The sequence below is a fragment of the Dysidea avara genome, chromosome 3 (genome assembly GCF_963678975.1).
Source record: "Dysidea avara chromosome 3, odDysAvar1.4, whole genome shotgun sequence".
Taxonomy (NCBI): Eukaryota; Metazoa; Porifera; class Demospongiae; order Dictyoceratida; family Dysideidae; genus Dysidea; species Dysidea avara.
In genome coordinates this window covers 33,929,886-33,950,327 of record NC_089274.1, presented here as the reverse complement: position 1 = coordinate 33,950,327, position 20,442 = coordinate 33,929,886, and the positions used below count along the sequence as shown (strand labels likewise).

The window sequence follows — 20,442 nt, the reverse complement described above, 5'->3', positions numbered from 1 at the left end:
ACCGATTTTGGCAATAAGTGTACTACTTCTTTTATAAAGGATGATGAACTAATCAATTGTGGGATTTAGTTTGCCAAAAATGGCAATTTTTGATACCCAAAAGTGCCAAAATTGGCAATTTATATAATTGCCAGATGCATCTGACAACAAAAAGTTGCCACTTTTGGCAACTTTTGAGGTACTCACAATTTCCATTTTGGGTAATTTCTGCAATTGTTATGTAATTTTATTGAAAGTACATCATACAATACAGTAGGACTGTATATTAGAAATCATAAAAAGGTGCACACAAAAAAATAATATGACCAGAAACCAGCTTCACATTCCCTTGGCAGTATTGGTTAGGTAGAATCAAACCAAAAAGTGTCTTCAGAGTGACTAAAATCACTTCAAATAAGAAGTTGATGCTTTAAGCAGATGCTTATTATACCACGTAAATAGTCTATTCACCTACGCAGCTAGGTTGCAAATATTATATCTCTTCGGGCAATCAGTTTCAACTGCCCTCCAAATTTGAAGAAAATTAAGTAAAGCATATGTGAGTTATAGTGATTTTTCTAAAGTGTGGCGAAAAGAAGAATAACAAAAAATTAGTGAATTTTTATTATATAAAAGTACAACTCGATGGCAATGGCAATCGAGTTGGTAGTTCCAACGGCAATTCTGTGGAAGTGCCAAGTCGTGATGAGGAGGAAGCTGAAGAAGAGTGAGAGAGAAGAGAACACAAAGAGGCCTCCATATCTCCTATGTCATCAGACAATGAAGAGGATGATGAAATTGTATAAGAAGAAGCGGAAAACAACAACCGACGATGTAAGGAATTTACACCCTTGGCCAAGCATAGGTGTAAAAGGGTCATTAAGAAGCAGATGTGATATGGACAATCTTAACTTCAATTCTTCTACATTGTAGAAACTGATTAACTTGCATTTACTATTTATTGCATATTATAATTAAAGTGGGATAACACTTAAGCACATCTAGTTGTTGTTCAAAGCAACACAGACAGTTTCAATTTTAGAACAGTTTCAGTTTGGGCAACCTTTGTGCAGCTTGAAAAGTGTCTAATAGCTATGATAATTCTGTGTAGTTAATTTGGTCGCAAAACCTTCCATCTTTGCATTGCATATAAGTGATATGTTTAGTGGCCAGAAATAGCTAAGTTGCCAAAAATGGTAATTTCTGGCAACCAAAGTTGCCAAGTTTGGCAACTTTTGAACTGCTCACTTATTTCTCAGCATTAAAAAGTTGCCACTTCTGATAACTTTTGGCAAACTAAATCCCACTATCAATGAGTTTATCATCCTTTATAAGTAATTACTACCAGATTTGGTAGCTTTGGAGCACCATTTGTTGTGGTTGCTCAAAGCAAAACAATAGTTGCCAATTTTGGAAACTTCCAGTTTTGGAAACTCATAAATGCCAAAGATGGCAATTATGGGCAACTAGAAATTTGCCAGAATTGGCATCTTTCCTCCACTGCCCAAACTTTTTGAGCCATCAAAAGTTGCCTAAAAAGGCTACTTTTGGTTGCCAGAAATTGCCACTTTTGGTAATTTCTGAACTGTCTATTAGTTTCCAAAATTGGATCTCTGTATTTCTGAGCAGGTCTAAAGTTGCCATACTGATTGGTTTGTGACACTGATACCTCCACCATCCTATGGCGGCACAAATCATATAGCCACAGAGGGCGACAAGGGTTATGGGTTAACACTAGCACTAAGTTTTCTGTAACCTGTACCTCAATTCAGTATGTTGCAAAAAACAACAAAAAAACAAATAAAAATAAACCGCATCTCGACTCTATGATACACCGTAGGTATGTAACTTTTAGTTTTACGGAGGGTTACGGAGATATATGAGCAACGGGGAGGGCGTACACAGATTGAACAAGGGGGTGTCACGTAGGTACGCGCTGTAGGTAGATCTGCGACCGCGGTCAAAGTCTTGACCGGCCGAAATTTCGCTTTGACCTGTGACTAAGAGCCTTTTTCGACCTTTGACCGGTGACTTAGCGACGATATTTCAGCACTTTTCGATTGTGGGTTGGAAGCTTTTACCCTTGACCGTTGAATTGGCACGATTTTGGTGGCCTTGACCTTTGACTTAGACTTTGACCGCGGTCGCAGATCTACCTACAGTGAGTGCCTGTGTGTCACCCCCTTGTTGAATGCCTGTACGTAGTGCTTTATACTAGCCAGAGCCAGAGGGCCTAGAGACAAATCGTGTAAGTTAAGCCGGTGGGATAAGTACTAAGATAAGGTCACGGTGCGGGAAAGACGAGGGGCCGGAAAGAGGATCTGACTTCTGAAATTGAAACGAGTGTGATCAGTTTGCGAGCGTCAGTTTGTGATGTCAGTACCATCACAAAAAAGTGAGTAAAAGCTATACAGTAGTATAGAAGAAAATTAAAGATCTCCATTTAGGTACTGCCCCGGCGGCAAAGACTCCAATCGGTCAGGTGTATTGTTCTGCAGATAATTTGCGAGCAAAGTTTCTCACCCCAAGTGATAATGAACCAAAACAACTTGTCACAGATTATGCAAGGTTGGCACTTGTGTCCAATGATCATGTCACCCTAAATGATGAAGATCTTAATGAGATCACGAGGTTCACACTGAAAAAAGCGGTGGACGAGGTGCAGATGAGTAAGGAGCTACTTGGTGAGCTGAGGGACATATTTCACCATCATGACAAACCTTGTCCTCGGCTGATACTAATAATGGGAGGCCCAGGTGAGTATTACAAAGTGTTAATGGTAGTGATATTATTATGAGTTGTGCAGGTATAGGCAAGACAACTCTTGTCAATGAGATATGCATGAAGTGGGCTAAGAGAGATGGGTTTTTAGATGATGACTTTGATCTTGTGATCCTGATACCATCAAGATCAGTCCAGAACAAGTCACTTGAAGAAGCAGTGATGGAGCATATCGGAGAAGAGACATATGAGAAAATGAAGAAGTCAGCAGGTGCTAGGTCTCTGATTATACTGGATGGATGGGATGAAATACCAGCTGCGTGTCTAGATAAAGATCCATTTTTGACACACCATGTGAAGGATGGTGGCACATTTCCAGAGGCTACAGTTCTGATCACATCAAGACCACATGCATGTCTGACCCTGGAAGCAGACAGGAAGATAGAACTGGTAGGATTTAGTGAAAAAGAAATTCAAGAGTTCGTACAGAGGCCTTTTTCCAATGATGCCAACTTGGTTGATGAATTTATGCAACAGTTCGAAAAACATGCCGCCCTGTGTACTATCTGTTATGTTCCTAAGACCTTAGAGATGATTGTGGATCTATTTCAGTATAGTCACGGAAAACTACCAGAGTTTCTGACAAAGCTATATTTGCAGGTGATTGAGATGTTGGTAAACAAGAGGGTTGCGACAAAGGATTTGGCTGTGCCTACAGCAATGTCATCTAGAAATGGTGAAGAAGTATTGCGAAATGTATTGGTGGACATCCCTGAGGAAGCAGTTGGACCTGTGCTGTTGCTGAGTAAGATGGCTTACCGTGGCTTCTTTGACTGGCAGAACAAGGTCAAAGTGGATAACAAAAATAAGGATAAGAAAAATGTAACAATTGTTCCCAAGGTCATTTTCACTGTGGAAGACCTTGTTCAGAGTGGTATAAACAATCCTGCTCAGTTCGATGGATATGGCCTGTTAATTACTTGTGACCAGGTCACGTACAGTTTTGCTCATGTGGCTATTCAGGACTTGTTGTGCGCACTGTATGTTTCAACGCTATCAGAACAAGAACAATATCATTTGATGAGTGAATATTTCCACTACTTTCCGACTGTTTTTGCTTACCTGTGTGGCCTAACTGGGCTGAAATCCTCTGATCTGTTCCAGCTTGTGTTTTCATTGCTAACTGGACGTCAGTGTGAAAGATGCATCTTGACTGCAATTCATTGTCTCTATGAAAGCCAACATTGTAATATGCCTCAATCAGCATTACCTTTCTCACTTAGTTTAGGCTTCCAAAATTTACAACCTTATGACTGTTTGTGCATCTCTCATGTCCTTTTGTGTTATCCTGTGGATCAGCTGCGTTTGGGTATGTGCTTCATGGGTGACAAGGGAGTCAAAATGCTGACCACAGTTTATCCCAAAGAGGATGCTGGTAGTTCAATTCAACTATTGCACCTCTGGCGAAATGATCTCACTGCCAATGGAATGGAATATATAATGAAGATTGTGAAGGCAAGTGAGTACCCTTATTGTATACTCAACACATACCTAAAATTTGAAGTGTATTATCATTTTGTGCGCGCGTGTGTGTGTGTGATGGCAAGTATGTAATCTGTCATTGTACTACAGGTAACGCAACTTTGACAGAAATAATGATAGGTGGTGATAACAGATTTGGTGATGATGTCATGCCAGTAATGTGTAAAGGACTCCAGCACCTTTGTAAACTGGCTACGTTGAATATCAGGCAAGTTTGCCTAACAAAGAAAGGTAATAGTGTAATAATCTACCATCTTTTTCTGCTTTGGTGCTTATCACATAAATTATAAGCGCCTACTCTGAAAAAGAGTATGGACTGGCCAGCATACGCAATTTGTATTTGACACCCCCAACCTAGCTGCATTGGAATCATTACTGGATTCCAACAAGTCACTGCCCACAAACAATCAACATCATTCTTACTTCATAAGTTTCATGCACCACTCAAAGTCAGGGTAGGATGGTGTCATGACTGTGATTATAACCCTCAACAAAAGTGACTTACTTTATAAACCGCTGATAAATGAAATATCTTATGATTTATGTTATGCCACCATCCTCTTCAGCACTACCAATGGCTCGCAGTATGCAACAATAAAGGCAGTTTCTCTACCCTACACATGGTGCACATGTTAAAAGGGCTTTTTAAAGGTAGAATATTTGTTAGTAGACAGATAAAAAGTTGTCTGGCCACATGAGACTAACATTTTATTAACATACATGCTGGTCATACAGATTTAATATTCACAATTTGTCAAATTGTGAATATTTAGTATCTAAAGGAACAGCACTGTTTACTTAAATGTATAAGGGTAGTATAAAAACTTTTGTCTGTAGGTGAGCTTTTGTGGATGCTTGTATAGCTACTAGTGAATGTATTGATCCAGTAGAGCTAGAGAGTGTAACTTGTTCATTTTCTTGTAGGAGCATATTTCATTGGTGAATTTCTGAAAACTTATTGTGTGCTGGAGACACTTGATCTGTCGCAAAATAATGTTGGTGATGACGGAATATTGGCGATAGCAGATGCACTACTGTGTAACCAAACGTTGACAGAACTCTGGGTTGGGGACTGCGGAGTAACAGTGAAAGGTATTAAATTTTGATATGCCACACAAGACCAAACAAGCCATGCTGTAGTATATAACTGATATATATTATGATCACTTGAAACTTCAAACGCCCCACCAGGTGTATATTTTGGCATAAAGCCCTCAAACCACAGGTGAGTATATATTTGCCTACCTGGGAACAGGTGAATATATATGTTAACTCACCTGTGGTTTGAGGCACATGGCGCATGTCATGCCTATTAGCAGGCTAAAAATGGGCGCCAGTATGATCAATCACCAAAGCCGGCTCAGGCTTATAGCTGGGTGATCAATCACCCCAGTTCAACCATTTTATAGGCATACCTCTAGACTTTGATGATGGGTGGCAGCAGGTAATGTTGCTCCTACGTTTGTTGATATGAGTGGAAAATTCCTGGGGATATACAAAGATTACTAAGTCTCACAATCGAATGTCACTATCATTTTGAACGAGCTGACTCATGAGGGGAAGGCTACCAGTGTGTCTACTGTGTTAAACTATGATGAATTAAGTGTAAGTTGCTTTATTAAGTTTTTGTGTGAGTATGTTGTGTAGTGCAGGTTAGTGTAGAGACATGGTGTATATGTCTCATAGCTCACTTTGGTGTTTGCCTTGGAATTTACAGCAAAACTTCGGAGTCAGGGTGTATATGAGTGCAATTTATTCAAATATTTACTTTGCTTTTATTCAAGTATTCGAATCTTCAGTATAAGATTTCATTGGTATGAATGCAATCCAGTAATTAAGGCAAAGAAGCCTATAAATAACCACAAACTGGTTTGTGGCTTCCATGAATAAATTATGGAGAAAAAATCATAGATATCAGTTGTGATAGAAAGTGTTTATAACAAAGTATAGCCTAATTATTTCGAGGGGGAACTTTTTGCTGATTTCATGGTTTTGAGGTTTACCAGCAAAAACTTTATCCTTGAAATATTTAGACCTCCATATATTCTAATATATTTTGGGAGTGTTTACAAATCTGCAAAAAAAAAAGACTTTTAGCAACCTTGAAAAATTTGCCCCTCGAAATATTTAGGCTATACGGTAAATCCGTATGACATCTTGTGCCTATGGCGATTCACCACGACAATGGTTCATCTACCAATTAGTGGCTGCCTAATGCTACACTATTTCTACTCTTTGATTTACCACCACTGTCCTTTCCTTTCGTTGGCATCGTCTTCCGCTGACAGCTACTCACGTGCCACTCTATAATGATCATGTGCAAATAGTCACTGCAGAATTTATTGTTTGAATATAATGCAAACGAATATTAATCCGAATATTCGACTATTTGTTTGAGCCCTAGCAAAAACCCACTATTGCTAAAAACTTTGGCAAATGGGGCTTCACCTGAAATTTTTTTATGATCTATGATAGAACGTAGCTACCACGTACTGTACTGCTCGAATGCAACATCGCTACACACAAGTGATTAAACAACTTGCCAATTAAGGGGCATGGTAGCTGTTTTGATCGCAAGTCTTTTTCTCTTGCATTGAGGGATGACGAGCTCACAATGGAAACGACTGCCACATGTTAGCAAGTAATTTAATTGCTTGTACTTGTGCGTAGCAATGTTGCATTGGAGTGGTAGCTACTGTACAAGTGTAAACATTGTTCACTGGTTCTTGTAATGTCGAGAGTAATGTTTAGATTTTTTGTGGGACAATGAACCTCGCAACAATCAAAGGGAACGCTTGGAAATACCCATGATACCTGTCACGATACTTTGATACCCATCCTTTCAACATAATCTGCTCATGTGATTGCTAAAAGTCTTTGGAAGATAAAACTTTGGTGATCACCAAATTCGCCAAAGTTTTTTTTACGCCAAAGTTTTTAACTATATATATGGTATGCAACAGATATCTTGCTATAGGTGTTGACCACATCAAGAGGGCACTGATGGTGAACACCACTTTGCAGAAGCTTTCTATTCACTACAATAAGATTGGTGATGATGGCATGTCCATAAATATCAGAAGCAATCAAGCATAATAAAACTTTGACTATCTTGTGGGCATGGAACTGTGGATTTTCTGTGAAAGGTACCATACGTGCACGTAGTGCATGTATATTATCACAAAACTTATATTACCATGAGTGATTATCTTTTGTACAACTCAGGCTTTAACTATTAAAGCATTTTCTGTTCAGAGCATTTATCTTGTGGACTTTAACCATTGGTTTTCAGTCATTAGACTGTCAGCAAGTATCTGTGTAATTTGATTTTACCGTAGACCAAATAAAGCTTTAGTTGGCTGTACTGTCTGCTTTTTAAGTGCAATGACAACTGTGCTTTATTTCAAAATGGTGCCCATGTATACCTTAGCACCCTAGCAAAAACTCTCTGAATACAAACATAGACACGCACACACCTAATAATACACTACATTATTTTTAGGTTGTGTTAGTATGAGTGAAGCGTTGAAAGTTAATCAAACACTGGAAACGCTGGGATTCAGTAACAATAGCCTCATCGGTGATGACGGCCTTGCTGCCATTGCTGGGGTGCTTGGTAACTGCAAACTTGCTGCAGTTGATCTGCAGGATTGCAGTATAACCCTCACTGGAGCAAAATTTCTTGCTACCAGCTTACAAACAATCAAGAGAAAATTTGGAGTTTTCTTGGATGGCAATGACATCACTGTGGAGGGAGCTCGTCTGATACTACAGTCAGCAGTAGAGAACAAAGCTGCCATCGGTGTATGGGTTGGTGATGACTACAAAGATGATCAAAAAGTGGCTGAGATGTTGAGTGTTTTGGAGGGGAAACGTGAGAGAATTTGTTCATTATGTATACTAATGTATATTGTAATACAGGAGGAGAGTAGCTACAAGAACTGAAGCCATGAAACACTGATATTTATGAGTTATGCACTTTAGGTTTCAGCTATTAATTGTTCAGTTTATGAACAAGTACATATAGTTGTAGCAGTTTCATATGGTCTCATATGTGCTAGGGTACATACATTTAAGGTTCTAAAATTACGACACCTGATAAGGATACTTTATCAAAGTATTTGAGATTTTATCTGGTGACCGTAAGACTACACAGTAAACTGAAACTTTACAGTTAGTTGATGTAGTCCAGACCAGCAGTGCTCTTGGCTGTGTGCTTGAGTATCCTGTTTAGCAATTTAAGTCACTATTCAGGGTGTGTACTTTTTAGGGGTTCCACCAAACTGTTTGAGTAATTAACATTTAGAAGGTCATATATATGAAGGCATATTATGATAGTATGCTTCTGTCAGAAATTTGGTAGACAATCCATAGGCTGTTCCCCTGCACCTATAAGTTCATCACAGAATAGCATGTGAGTTTTTGTAGTACAAACACACAAGCAGCAGAAGAATAAATTTAAAAATGATTGCACAAGTCACAAATTCTCATTTGAACTATCTGGTTCACACTGTTGTCAGATTTTTCCAGCAACTGAAATTCATGTCAATTGTATGTTTTGTCAGTGAAGACAGATCTAAGGAATGAGAAACTAAAGGAGCTGTAGTACGTCTGTCCAAACAACAGAACAGGGTTCTTTCTTGCAAATAATTGAAACCGAAAGCTTGCTAGAAAAATTTCAGTTAATCATTATCTTTTGCTAGCTTGTTTACTGATCTGCTAAAAGTTTGCATGCAATAATATACTAGTAGCTACATACCTATGTGCATTAATCTAGTTTGCGGCCGGTCACTAAATCCTTACATGCAGTTATATTAACAGTGACCTGTAATTATATGATAATCATAATAATATTAGTAAATAAAATTAGTTCAGGTATTTTAAAGTTTCTGTGGCATGCAATTTATATACTTTTTTCTTAATACGTTTAGTTTAAATTGCCCATATTCAACAGAGAGTTACCCAAAAGTCTTGTTTAATAAGTCAGTAAAATACTAAAATTCAGACTTCAATTATTTTGGCCAACATCTGCATATGATAGTTATATGTCAGCAGTAGAGATCTTTTTCCAGATATCATCCATACAGCTGGTCTTCAGCTTACCTAAAAAAAAAAGTGATTTCCTGGGGGGGGGGGGGGGGGCATGCCCCCAGACCCCCCTAGTTTCAGCATGCTGGGTGCACACACCATAATATAATCTGAATCATGTCATATAAAAAGGTCCACTTTTTTTTAAAAAGAACCTACCCAGATAAAAGTCTGGCTACGGCCCTGTGTGATGCCTATTGGACCTATGTACATTAAAAAGTGACTTGATTCATTATTTTTATATATCCTGCATGTGCAGTACCTGCATGTAGCAGGATTTCAGTATCTGGTATAGTGTTTATATATGTGGTGGAGGATTATATCATGGTGCAGTAGTTAAATCAGTAGCAGTATTTAATAAATCTTTAGCAGTGTTTATAAATCTGCATGGTGCCACATATAAGTGGGCTTATATTATGTGGAGATGCCAGCTAAACTTTGTCTTCTTGGCAAACTCCTCTGACTTCTTAGTTGCAGCAGAATAGGATTCTAATTGCATGTTAGCAGATATAAAAAACCCTCAGAACTATTATACTCACCATTACATGTACAAACTTGCAGCTAGAAGCAACTGCAGTTCAACTTGAGACATTTCAGGTTAGCTACTAGATAGAATTGTCCTTAAACTGTTGCCATATAAAATCAGTTAGCTAGCTCAGTTTTAAAGCACTCAGTGCCCAGCTAGCTAGTGCATGCCAAATTAAGGCCACTCTAAGAAAATTCATTGTTTCCCATTTCCTGCCCTCATGCAGATTCTCTTCCCACATGGTCATTCATTTAGAAAGCCCATTTATAGCCAGTGGCTAGCTTTTCACTGTTTAGGTTCTTGATTTAAATATTTCTGCTGTATTCTTACCTGTAAGTTAGTTATGATTTCAAAAATTAGTGGAAATAGCTATCTATAATGGATAATGAACTGCCTGCCGGCCCACATGTAGTTTTGAGGTCAATGAAATGGGAAACAAGGAATTTTCTTGGAGTGGCTGATTCCAACCCATGCGAAGTACATATTTCTGAGATCAGCAATCAATATTCTATCTATTGAGCACATAAAAAGTCCCATTGTGCTGGAATGCTTATTAAAATCGCCACGTTCATTTATGCTATGTTCTAATCAATGAACGCCACCTGGGAGTGCCGCCCACGCGCTGGTGACTGGGACGCGACTACCGGGAGTGTTAGCCTCTAAGTGCATGGTACATGCAACGATTCTTTGCTACTTTCTGTACTGACTAATAAGACAACTTTCTTGGTGACCCAGTTGGTGACGACGTGATCTCAGTTTCCGGCGGTTGCCTACTGGAATCATGATCTACTGAGTCATAGATTCGTTGGTTGAGTCGAGTACTGGAGTGCATGCACAAGGTCAGTAGTGCCTGTACAAAATACAAGCGAGGGTACTAGAAACAATCCATATTAACTCGATTTACAAGAATTGAGGATCTGAGAAACGCGAGTAAATGTCCGCATCATTACAGAAAAGTGAGTTTTGGTGTATAGGACAAAAGTGAAGTTCATCTTTAGGTAGTGGCAAGCCAATTGCAAGTCATGAGACACAAGTGTATTGTTCTGCAGATAATTTGCGAGCAGAGTTTCTCACCCCAAGTGTCAAGTGATAATGAACCAAAACAGCTTGTCACAAATTATGCGAGGTTGGCACTTGTGTCCAATGACCATGTCACCCTAAATGATGAAGATCTTACGAGATTCACACTGAAAAAAGCAGTGGACAAGGTGCAGATGCGCAAGGAGCTACTTGGTGAGCTGAGGGACATTTTTCACCATCATGACAAACCTTGTCCTCGGCTGATACTAATAATGGGAGGCCCAGGTGAGTATTACAAAGTGTTAATGGTAGTGATATATTATGAGTTGTGCAGATATAGGCAAGACAACGGTTTACTTCAACTATTGTACCTCTGGAAAAATGATCTTACTGCTGTTGGAATGGAACATGTGATGAAGATTGTGATGGCAAGTGAGTCCCCTAATACTTAGCTTATACCCAATAATTGAAATGGTGCACTGTGTTACTGTATGTTATCTTTTGTGTGCATAGATATATGTGGTCCCATAGTGTTCACTCATAAATGTAGTCTGCAACTGAATGAAAAAAATTTTTACTTCCAGTGGGAATCGAACCACTAACCTCTTACTTTGAAAGTTGGTGTTTTACCACTGTACTAAGTGTTCTCCAGTGTCTAAAACCTGTTTTGTATTGCTTTAAATGTTGTATGTTTTATTTACCAGCTAAAAAAGGGACTGAAATTAAATACTTTTGACTAAACAGTTGGTATTTTAGTTTAGATTGTGCCTATAAATTAATTCTGGTGAACTTTGAGATATCATGAAAGTTATAGCCTCTGGGGGGCTGTAACCCCCTGCTGGCAGAGATTCTATACTCAATAGAGTGGCAGCAAATTTTGTCCATCCTTTTTAGTGAAAATACCTTCAATTTAATCAGCTTTCAACTGCAACCTAACTCTTTTGGGCCTATACTCTCTTCCAATCTTTGAGAGGTTTCCACTCTTACAATAGAGTATAGGTAGTTAGATATAATTGGTGAGTTTTTGGTAGTGATATTGCACATGTCACTGATCAGTGAGAATAGCAATGTTGAGTACAAGAAATACTGCAACGTTTACCACAATGATCACAAGTACCTGTGTACAGAATAGGGAAGTTTGTTCAGTTGACCATCTGGGTGAGACCACTTAGCAAAAATTCTTCCAAGTTCCAACAAAGATTTTAGCCTCGCAAGTTTAAGTGTGTTGCTGAAGTATGAAAATGGTTGCCTAAAGTAAGTGTAAACTTCCAACAAAGGTTTGGTTGCAGACAGTAATTGATAACACAATTTTTATTGTGCGAAACCAGCCTAGCGCAATCAAAATTTTGTGGGATCACAGCATAATGGGGTGGATTTAAGCATGCTGAGTACAGTAAACTGATCATTTGGTGTTTGTTGATGTATGATTTTGGTGATGTTAAACTATGAGAAATCACCGTCTGACTGTACTATCAGAATATCTGACTGCTCTATTAGAGTATTTTGATCTTCCTAAGTGAGAGTAGTAACCTATGCAGTTTTGTGACTAAAACTTCTTCTAAGACACTGCTCTTTTTTTACTTGATATCATACACTACAATAGTAGTGTATAGTAGGGACCACAAAGTAGTAGGCGTGGCTCACGAAATAGTGTCACCCAAAAAACAGCCTCAATTTCCCCTAATGACGATCAGGCAGTATTGGGTAGGTGAAACTAAGCCCAAACAAGCTTTCAGATCAACCCGAAATGCTTTCAACAAGTTGCTATGGAATTTTAAAAATATTTTATTTAACGGAATTTTCTACTGAGTGAGTGAGTAAGTAAGTAAGTAACTGACTGACTGATTCCTTCAGACAAGCGTAACTCGATAACGGCTAAGGCTACGGGCTTGATTTTTTCATTGTTCAACGTCGCTTCGGCCCGACAGGTGCCTTTTGGCATACCGCAGTACGTACAATGCATTCTTCGTGGACTTACCAGTGTCCTCCCTTGTGTCCCATTCATCTTTGCTGACAGCGAAAAGTGTCGATTTGGCGATAGCACGTGGCTTCCCTTTGTAACGGAAATCGTCCGTATTTGTCATAGTGGCTATTTTGATATCAGAGATGCTTTCAAACAGTTCTTGATTTCATACTGCTGTGTAATGGGTTGAACATAGCCGACAATGAAGCGTAATAGATACTTCACTTTTCAGACGATAATTGATATAACTAGGGTGCATGGCACCATTTCTTTCTTTCGGTATGCGTGGATTGCAGTGGTGCTTTTCGAACAGTTTTTGATTCGAAATGCTGTGTAATGGGTTGAACAAAGCTGACAACGAAGTGTAAAGGATACTTCACTTTTCAGATGATAATTGATATAACTGGGGTGCGCGGCAACATTTCTTTCAGTATGCGTGGATTACAGAGGTGCTTTTCGAACAGTTCTTGATTTAAAATGCTGCGTAACGGGTTGAACATAGCTGACAACGTAGCGTAATAGATACTTCACTTTTCAGACGATAATTGGGGTGCGCGGCGCCATTTCAGATACAGTATGCATGGGTTCACCAGTCATAATTATTATTTACAAAAAAAGTTAACATACAAGTACACAGAAAAATTTGGAAATTTCAACTAGAGTAGGGACCATAACACATCGATAAAAAGTACTGAAACCAGCTGGAGTAGTGCACGATATTAATTCACAGTAAAGCTATAAGAAGTGTTATTGCATTTCCATTATGGTATCTTGAGCACAGTAGGGATGTAACACTTCTTATAGTTTTACTGTGAATTAATATCATGCACTACTCCAGCTTGTTTCAGTACTTTTTATCGATGTGTTATGGTCCCTACTCTAGTTGAAATTTCCAAATTTTTCTGTGTACTTGTACTATATGATGCCTCCATAGCTACATGCTTTACGGATAGTGGGAGCTTTGGTAAAAGATCATTGCACATAAATGTAACTATTTTGCCAAAAGTAAACTTTTGGAGAATACACTTTTTCTTTCAAGCTAAACAAGAAATTTTGGTGAAAGAAAAAGTTGACAAATCAGTTAAATTTGTCATTTGTCAAACTTCATAAGCACCTCTAAAAGTACATGTTTAGATTTCTTGATTTTCGTCAGTATTTTAATATGTTGATGCTGATGAAGTTTGGTTTACCTTCCATCAAAATTTCCTGCCATACGGTGAAAGTTTAATATACATGTTGGATCACTGCCAATGGCCTCTGTTAACCCTTTGTTACTCAAAAGCCACTTAAGTGGCTCTGAACGCATGCCTATTGAAATTCATCCATAGCGGCTTCGATCTGGGGGCTACAGAGCTGAAACCACTGTCATTTTATTCAGGGGCCCAGGCATTTAGAACGGCGTATCTTGTGAAGCCAAAAACAGCAGCGAAAGAAACCAACACCACTTGGAATGCACACAAGAAGTATAAAACACATGTGCTGGTTATATACCTGTGAAAAATCAGCCATAGATTTCGTCTCAGTGCCAGTATGCCATTGGAATGAAGATTAAACGAATTCTCATGTGATGGTGAGTTGATTGGTATACAGTGTGACATCATCACACATAGCAGCAAGATAATGGCTCGGTTTTTGTTTTCGTGAGACGAAGAAAAAACAGTCCGAGACAAGCCGAGTTCCTTCGCTTCGCAGCACATGAGTTCTGTGCATTACTGTGAAACTTTTTAGATGCCTGAGTAGGGTAAAAAGAGATCTTTTGAATGGTACATACTGTTTAACATTAATTGAAAGATGGCTTTCACACATTTCACACATAGGTCACATAAGCTGTTATTGTTTTGTCTCTTACGGTTTTTGTGGTTTTATAAAAACCAACTTGATGTTGTGCTACTTCTAAAAACCAGGTGCCATGCAGCTAGCTAACTCATCTGGAATTAACCAATAGGTTTTTGGTCGTGTAATAATACATAATTAATTTATTGTAATTCTCAGATTTCATAATTCAAGAAATTTTAGTAATTCTTCAATCATGTTGCTATGCACTGATAAGGAAGTGCTTGTTAAACAAACCATTTTTAACAACATATATTCCCACAGAAGTATCTTCTAAACTGTTTTATAGTTTGACTATTGTGTTTTTTTCCCACAAATTCTTTCGACAAAGCCTCAGAGCTGCTCTTCATTTTCGTTCACGTATGTAGGGGATACACCCCCTTCCCAACTCAAAGGGATCGGCTATTCCTGGTTGTCTATGAGGCTAGTACTGCTGTTTCTCAATTGTTAAATGCCTGTAAAGCCCAAAGGAAAGGTAATTCACAAAGTCTAAGGAGAGTCACCACACCTGTATTTCAGACTGCCGAAAAGAAACCACCTCAGAACAAAGTTTACCTGTGTGGAAGTCATTTTGCTTTTATTTCTTATGTAAAAGCTGCTTTTTACCATTTAATGATTTTACTCATGTGGTTGCATACAAACAAACATAGATAGGTACACACACATACATATACTTTTATAAAAACAATTTCAGTAAACCAGGCTCGTGGGCTGGCTGTGGGCGCACGCCAGGTTTTAATAATTCAGGTAACAAAGAGGTATTTACTAAGCAGCCTGCTGAAATGATTTCTCAAGTAGTGCAATTACACTTCAACAACCACAAAACAATTGTGTTACTATACCCAGAGTGATTTATATTCATACTAAGTCCACATTAATATGTTGCATGCCATTGTAAATTTGATTACACGAAAGCTGATTTTGTGCAATAAATTGCGTTATCAGTAAAGTGTTACAACGTCACTACCAAAACTCACCGATTACCTTTATTCCATAGTGGATAACCACTGAAAATATGGGAGAGAATTTTGCCTCAACACAATGATTCAAAATTGATTAAATTGAAGGTGTTTTGTGCTGTTTTTATTATTAACACTTTACAGTGACCAGCACTGAAGGTCTACAGCAATATGTGCTGCAGCCTTAGGATTACCTAACCTAATTTCAAGGACTTAGACTTAATGACTTAAAGCTGGAAAGGTGTAACAGAAAAGGGGCCAAAGTAAGGGGAAAAAATCCTCTTTTCATAGGGTGGACAAAATTTGTTGTCACTTGGGATTATATACCTACACATGACAATTATTAGTTTGGAAGCTGATTTGAAGATACAGATTTTTTGGTTTGCAGATCCTAGCATATATAGCAAGTGTGTTTGTGTGCGTGTGTGTGTGTTGATTGGTTGTTGATTAAACTCCGGCCATGTGTGTGCATGTGTATATGTGAGTGCGTACGTGTGATGATGATATGCCATCTCACTACAGGTAGCAAGACACTGACAGAAATAGAAATAGGTGATAACAAATTTGGTGACAATGCCATATCACTAATGTGTAGAGGACTCCAGCACCTTTGTAAACTGACTAAGTTACACATCAGGGGAGTTGGCCTAACAACAAATGGTAATTATTATTGTAGCACATCTAGCATACATGCGTGCATTGTCGAACAAAATCCACGGCTCTCGATATATTATATAAGACTGTATGATGTAAAAAAGGGTAACCCACATTTTGAGTTTTATCATTTTGTAAAAATGAGATTGCTTGTTTAGACACCATAGTTAAAGCTTCGAGTCACACCCAAATCAAATTTGCATAGAGCTGTGGGAATGTCTAATATTCTATTTAATGCCCACTATACACCCACTTTATTTTTCAAATGTACCCACTCACCCCTTCATATACATATACCGGCATGGTTAGCTGGTAAATTAGTTGGACACAACCATTAAAAGCTGCTGTACGATACTGCTCAAACATAAGTCGCACTCGCTCGAGCCGCTCGATTACAAGTGATTAAAAAACTTGCTAATTAAAGAGTGTGGCACCTTTTTCCTTCTCGAGTATTCATCCCATACAAAACAGGATGAATACTCGCGAAGGAAATGGGTGCCACGCCCTTTAATTAGTGAGCTTTTAATCACTCGCAATCAAGCAGTGTGAGCGAGTACAACGTTACATTTGAGTGGTACCGTATATGAGATTCAAGCCATATACTTATTGTGGCTAAATGCTTGTGAAGCTTGATCACCAATGAATGAAACTGGCATTCATTTATGTGAAATACCAATGATCTAGATAGTGTTCATTTTTTAAACCAGGCGGATGCCCACAGTCAGCTGTGGGCATGCACCTGGTTTACTGAAACTGTTTTCCAAAAAGTGTGTGTATGCCTACAGTATATGCTTGTCTGTAGCTACACACCTGCGGGAACAAAGCTGTTAAATGGTAAAAGCAGCTTGCAAAAAGCAAACTGAAGTCTGTATTAAACTTTTGCACAGGTGAACTTTGACTCCTAGGTGGTTTCTTTTTTGGCAGTCTGAAGTATGGGTGTGACTTTGTGAACTAGCTACCTTCCCTTTGGGTTTTACAGACGTTTAACAACTGAAAACAATGGTGCAAATCTCGTACACTACCAGGAATAGTTTATCCCTTTGAGTTGAAAGGGGTGTGTGTCCATCCTTATGCAAATGAAAATATTGGATAGCTTGTTGAGAGAATTTATGGAGGAAAACATTAAAGACAAGCTATAAAACAGGTGAGAAGATACTTCTATGTGCAATATGTTGTTTAAAGCAGTTTGTGCAAATAATGCCTCCTTATCAGTACAAAGCAACGTAATTAGAGAATTGCGAATTATTTACTAATTGCACAAAATATGAAATTGCAATAACTTGTTAATTTGATAATTCTGAATGCATTATAAAATAAAAACCTACCTATAAATAATAACATAGCATATGTACACAGATATATACACTGTTGAGGCTTTAGGGTGCCTAGTTTTTAGAAGTAGCACAACATTAACTTAACATGCATGAGGTAAACATTGTACTTCTTGTAGGAGCCTGTTTCATTGGAGAATTTCTAAAAGTTAATTGTGTGCTGAAGACACTTGACCTGTCACAAAATAATGTTGGTGATGATGGAATATCAGTAATAGCAGATGCACTACTGTGTAACCAAACATTGACAGAACTCTGGGTTGGGGAGTGTGGAGTAACAGTTAAAGGTAGGATATTCTTATTGCACTTAATGTAGGGCTACATGCATTTTTCTTCTTTCATACTGTTGCACAGAGCACTTGTTTTACTCTTTTGCACTATGTGCTAAACCTGGAACACTATGTTTGATTCTGTATATGTAACTTTATCTTGCTATAGGTGCTGAACACATCAGGAAGGCACTGATGGTAAACTCCACTTTGCAGAAGCTTTCTATCCATTGGTGATGATGGCGTGTCCATAATATCAGAGGCAATCAAGCTTAACAAAACTTTGACTACCTTGTGGGCATGGAACTGTGGATTTTCTGTGAAAGGTACCATACATGTATGTACTAAGTAGTGCATATGTGTTACAGAGACCTCTACCATGAGTAATATACCACTATAATTTATTCTGTTTAGAGCATTCATGTACTCTGAACTCTTTTGGCTTTCTTCATTCCATCAGATTGTCAGACATGATCTATTAAATCTGATTTTAAGTCACAGAGCAGCACCCCCACACTTTATGGAAATTTAAGCACATTTAAGTGCCCTTGCTAAAGTACTCTAAGCACACCTATAATCCACTATGTGTTTTTTAGGCTGTGTCAGTATCAGTAAAGCACTGAATGGTAACCAAACACTGAAAACATTGGGATTCAGTCAGAATAGACTCATTGGTGATGATGGCATTGCTGCCATTGCAAATGTACTTGGTAATTGCAAGCTTACAATGCTTGACCTGAAGAATTGTGGCATAACTCTTGTTGGAGCAAGACAGTTTGCTGCCAGCTTACCACCAATACAGAGAAAAATCAGAGTTGACTTGTTTGGCAATGCCATTACTGTGGAGGGAGCTCGTCTGATACTACAGTCGGCAGTGAAGTGCAAAGCTCCCATTAGTGTGTGGGTTGACCAAGACTACAAAAGTGATGAGAAAGTGGCAGAAATGTTGACTGTTTTGAAGGAGAAATGTGAGAAATTGTTCACTGTGTAGAATAATGTATGTGTATGTTATTTAGTAACACAGGAGGAGATGAGCTGCAAGACCAGAAGCCACAAAGAAATCAAAGAGCTTTAAACATAATTTTAAAGAGTTGTGCACTTTATTGCAATGGTTTAAAATTTTTTGGACTCTAATTAGCATGTATAAACGTATTTGAATTGCATCTACAAAGTGTATGTAAATTTCAAGGTACAATTAATAGTCGTTCAGTATAGTGATGCATATGGTGATACATACACTGTATTAGGTTATCCTTCACACTTCATGACGTGTGTATATACACATGCACACGCCACACACACGGCAATATGTACCAAAAGTGCTTACTTCAAGCACTATTTGTACCCCTTCAGGTCTCAGGTTAGAGCTAGTTGTAAAAAAATAGGTTTTTTACTCACTGAATCCTGGAATTGCCTGCACTGACTTGTAGCACATGAGTAGTGCACAGGTGTCACAGTGCTGGTTCACCAGGTAGGCGCGACCGTGTAGCATCAGCCAAAGGCTGTTTTTTGCTTTTTCATGCATTTGAATATTGTGCACGTGACAGTTTGGAGTGGTAACTAACAGTTTAACTACTCAAGAACTAAAAATCAAATTACCACAAATTGTTTTGTTTTCAGTGGTTTTAGCTAATGTATAATGTAAGATTGACAAGGAGAAAACATCCTGACTACCTGGCAGGCTCCTGTAAGCATTCAAGCGTTAATCGGATAGCTGCAGGTTCAAGGCTGCCCGGGTCCAGTCCTGGATTTTTCTCCTTTCTCCACCTTTTCAAACACACTTTGTGTAACAACTTTAAACAGGCTGTAGGACCAGGTGTCCTACAGACCTTCAGCACTTGTGCTATAAAGCCTTAATAAATGAATAAAATAAAAAAGGAAGCAAGGCCTGCAGGTAACATGTGCCCACAGCCACACAAACTTATAAATATTAATTTTTATATCTATGTTCTTAGTCAAGACAGTTGGTCAATTAATTAGAGTTTTTCAATATGGCAGGATACATAATTCAAGTTCTTATTCAATAAAGCCTCCTCAATGCCATCTATATATATATATCCACCAGGTAATTCATTGTGGAAAATTCAATACTACAGTGAAACCTCACTTAGTGGTCACCTCATTGTAGTGGCCAGTCCAGCAAGTCCAAATGTATATTACATTACATATATTTAATTTTCATTAACAGAGCCACTGCACCTCATTATTGAGGCCATGCAGTGGCCACATAGCTACTACAGAACCAAACTAGTAAAACTAATACAATGTTCCTTTAGTAAAGAGGCCACTGAGCTGAGCAGGTATTCAAGGTATCACTGCAAAAGTTGTTGCTCATGCATATTTTAACTACTGAAAGCTGTACCATTATTCTGGTGGTATACTTTATGCATTTCTGACCATTAGCTACGTATGTCTCAAGTAGCTAATGTTTTTTTTGTTTGTAGCTACATTGTGTGTTCTACCTTTCTCTGTGATAAATGTGTTTAGATCAATGTTACAGCAACTAGGCAGTTGCTGGTTGGTTGAAAACCTCAATAAATAAGGCCACTAATGAGGT

General features: G+C 38.4%; 2 protein-coding genes and 1 long non-coding RNA gene across 14 annotated transcripts; all 3 read left to right on the top strand.

Annotated features, from left to right (window-relative positions):
- The first annotated feature begins 1,728 nt into the window (after positions 1-1,728).
- LOC136250796 (NLR family CARD domain-containing protein 3-like) lies at positions 1,729-8,339 on the top strand. 8 transcript variants are annotated; one of them, XM_066043091.1, is made up of 9 exons: positions 1,757-2,140; positions 2,198-2,374; positions 2,415-2,735; positions 2,786-4,219; positions 4,333-4,473; positions 5,167-5,334; positions 7,220-7,388; positions 7,745-8,116; positions 8,164-8,339. In XM_066043091.1, exons 2-7 carry the CDS (start codon positions 2,353-2,355, stop codon positions 7,336-7,338), a joined length of 2,205 nt encoding a protein of 734 aa, XP_065899163.1. In that variant the 5' UTR covers positions 1,757-2,140; positions 2,198-2,352; the 3' UTR covers positions 7,339-7,388; positions 7,745-8,116; positions 8,164-8,339. The 8 variants fall into 8 exon arrangements, with proteins under 8 accessions (XP_065899168.1, XP_065899166.1, XP_065899165.1 ...); XM_066043090.1 differs by having other exon boundaries at positions 2,185-2,374; XM_066043089.1 differs by having other exon boundaries at positions 1,757-2,374.
- LOC136248473 (ribonuclease inhibitor-like) lies at positions 7,756-8,174 on the top strand. Its single transcript, XM_066040251.1, has 2 exons — positions 7,756-8,116; positions 8,164-8,174. Exons 1-2 carry the CDS (start codon positions 7,756-7,758, stop codon positions 8,172-8,174), a joined length of 372 nt encoding a protein of 123 aa, XP_065896323.1.
- Positions 8,340-10,453: 2,114 nt separating the features above from the next.
- Positions 10,454-19,084, top strand: LOC136251920 (uncharacterized). Of its 5 annotated transcripts, none has more exons than XR_010699264.1 (9): positions 10,454-10,812; positions 10,855-11,161; positions 11,211-11,308; positions 16,154-16,291; positions 17,265-17,429; positions 17,736-17,903; positions 18,055-18,211; positions 18,482-18,853; positions 18,902-19,084. It is a non-coding gene; the product is annotated as an uncharacterized lncRNA (long non-coding RNA). The 5 variants fall into 5 exon arrangements; XR_010699262.1 differs by having other exon boundaries at positions 17,191-17,429; XR_010699263.1 differs by having other exon boundaries at positions 17,173-17,429.
- The last annotated feature ends 1,358 nt before the right edge of the window (positions 19,085-20,442 follow it).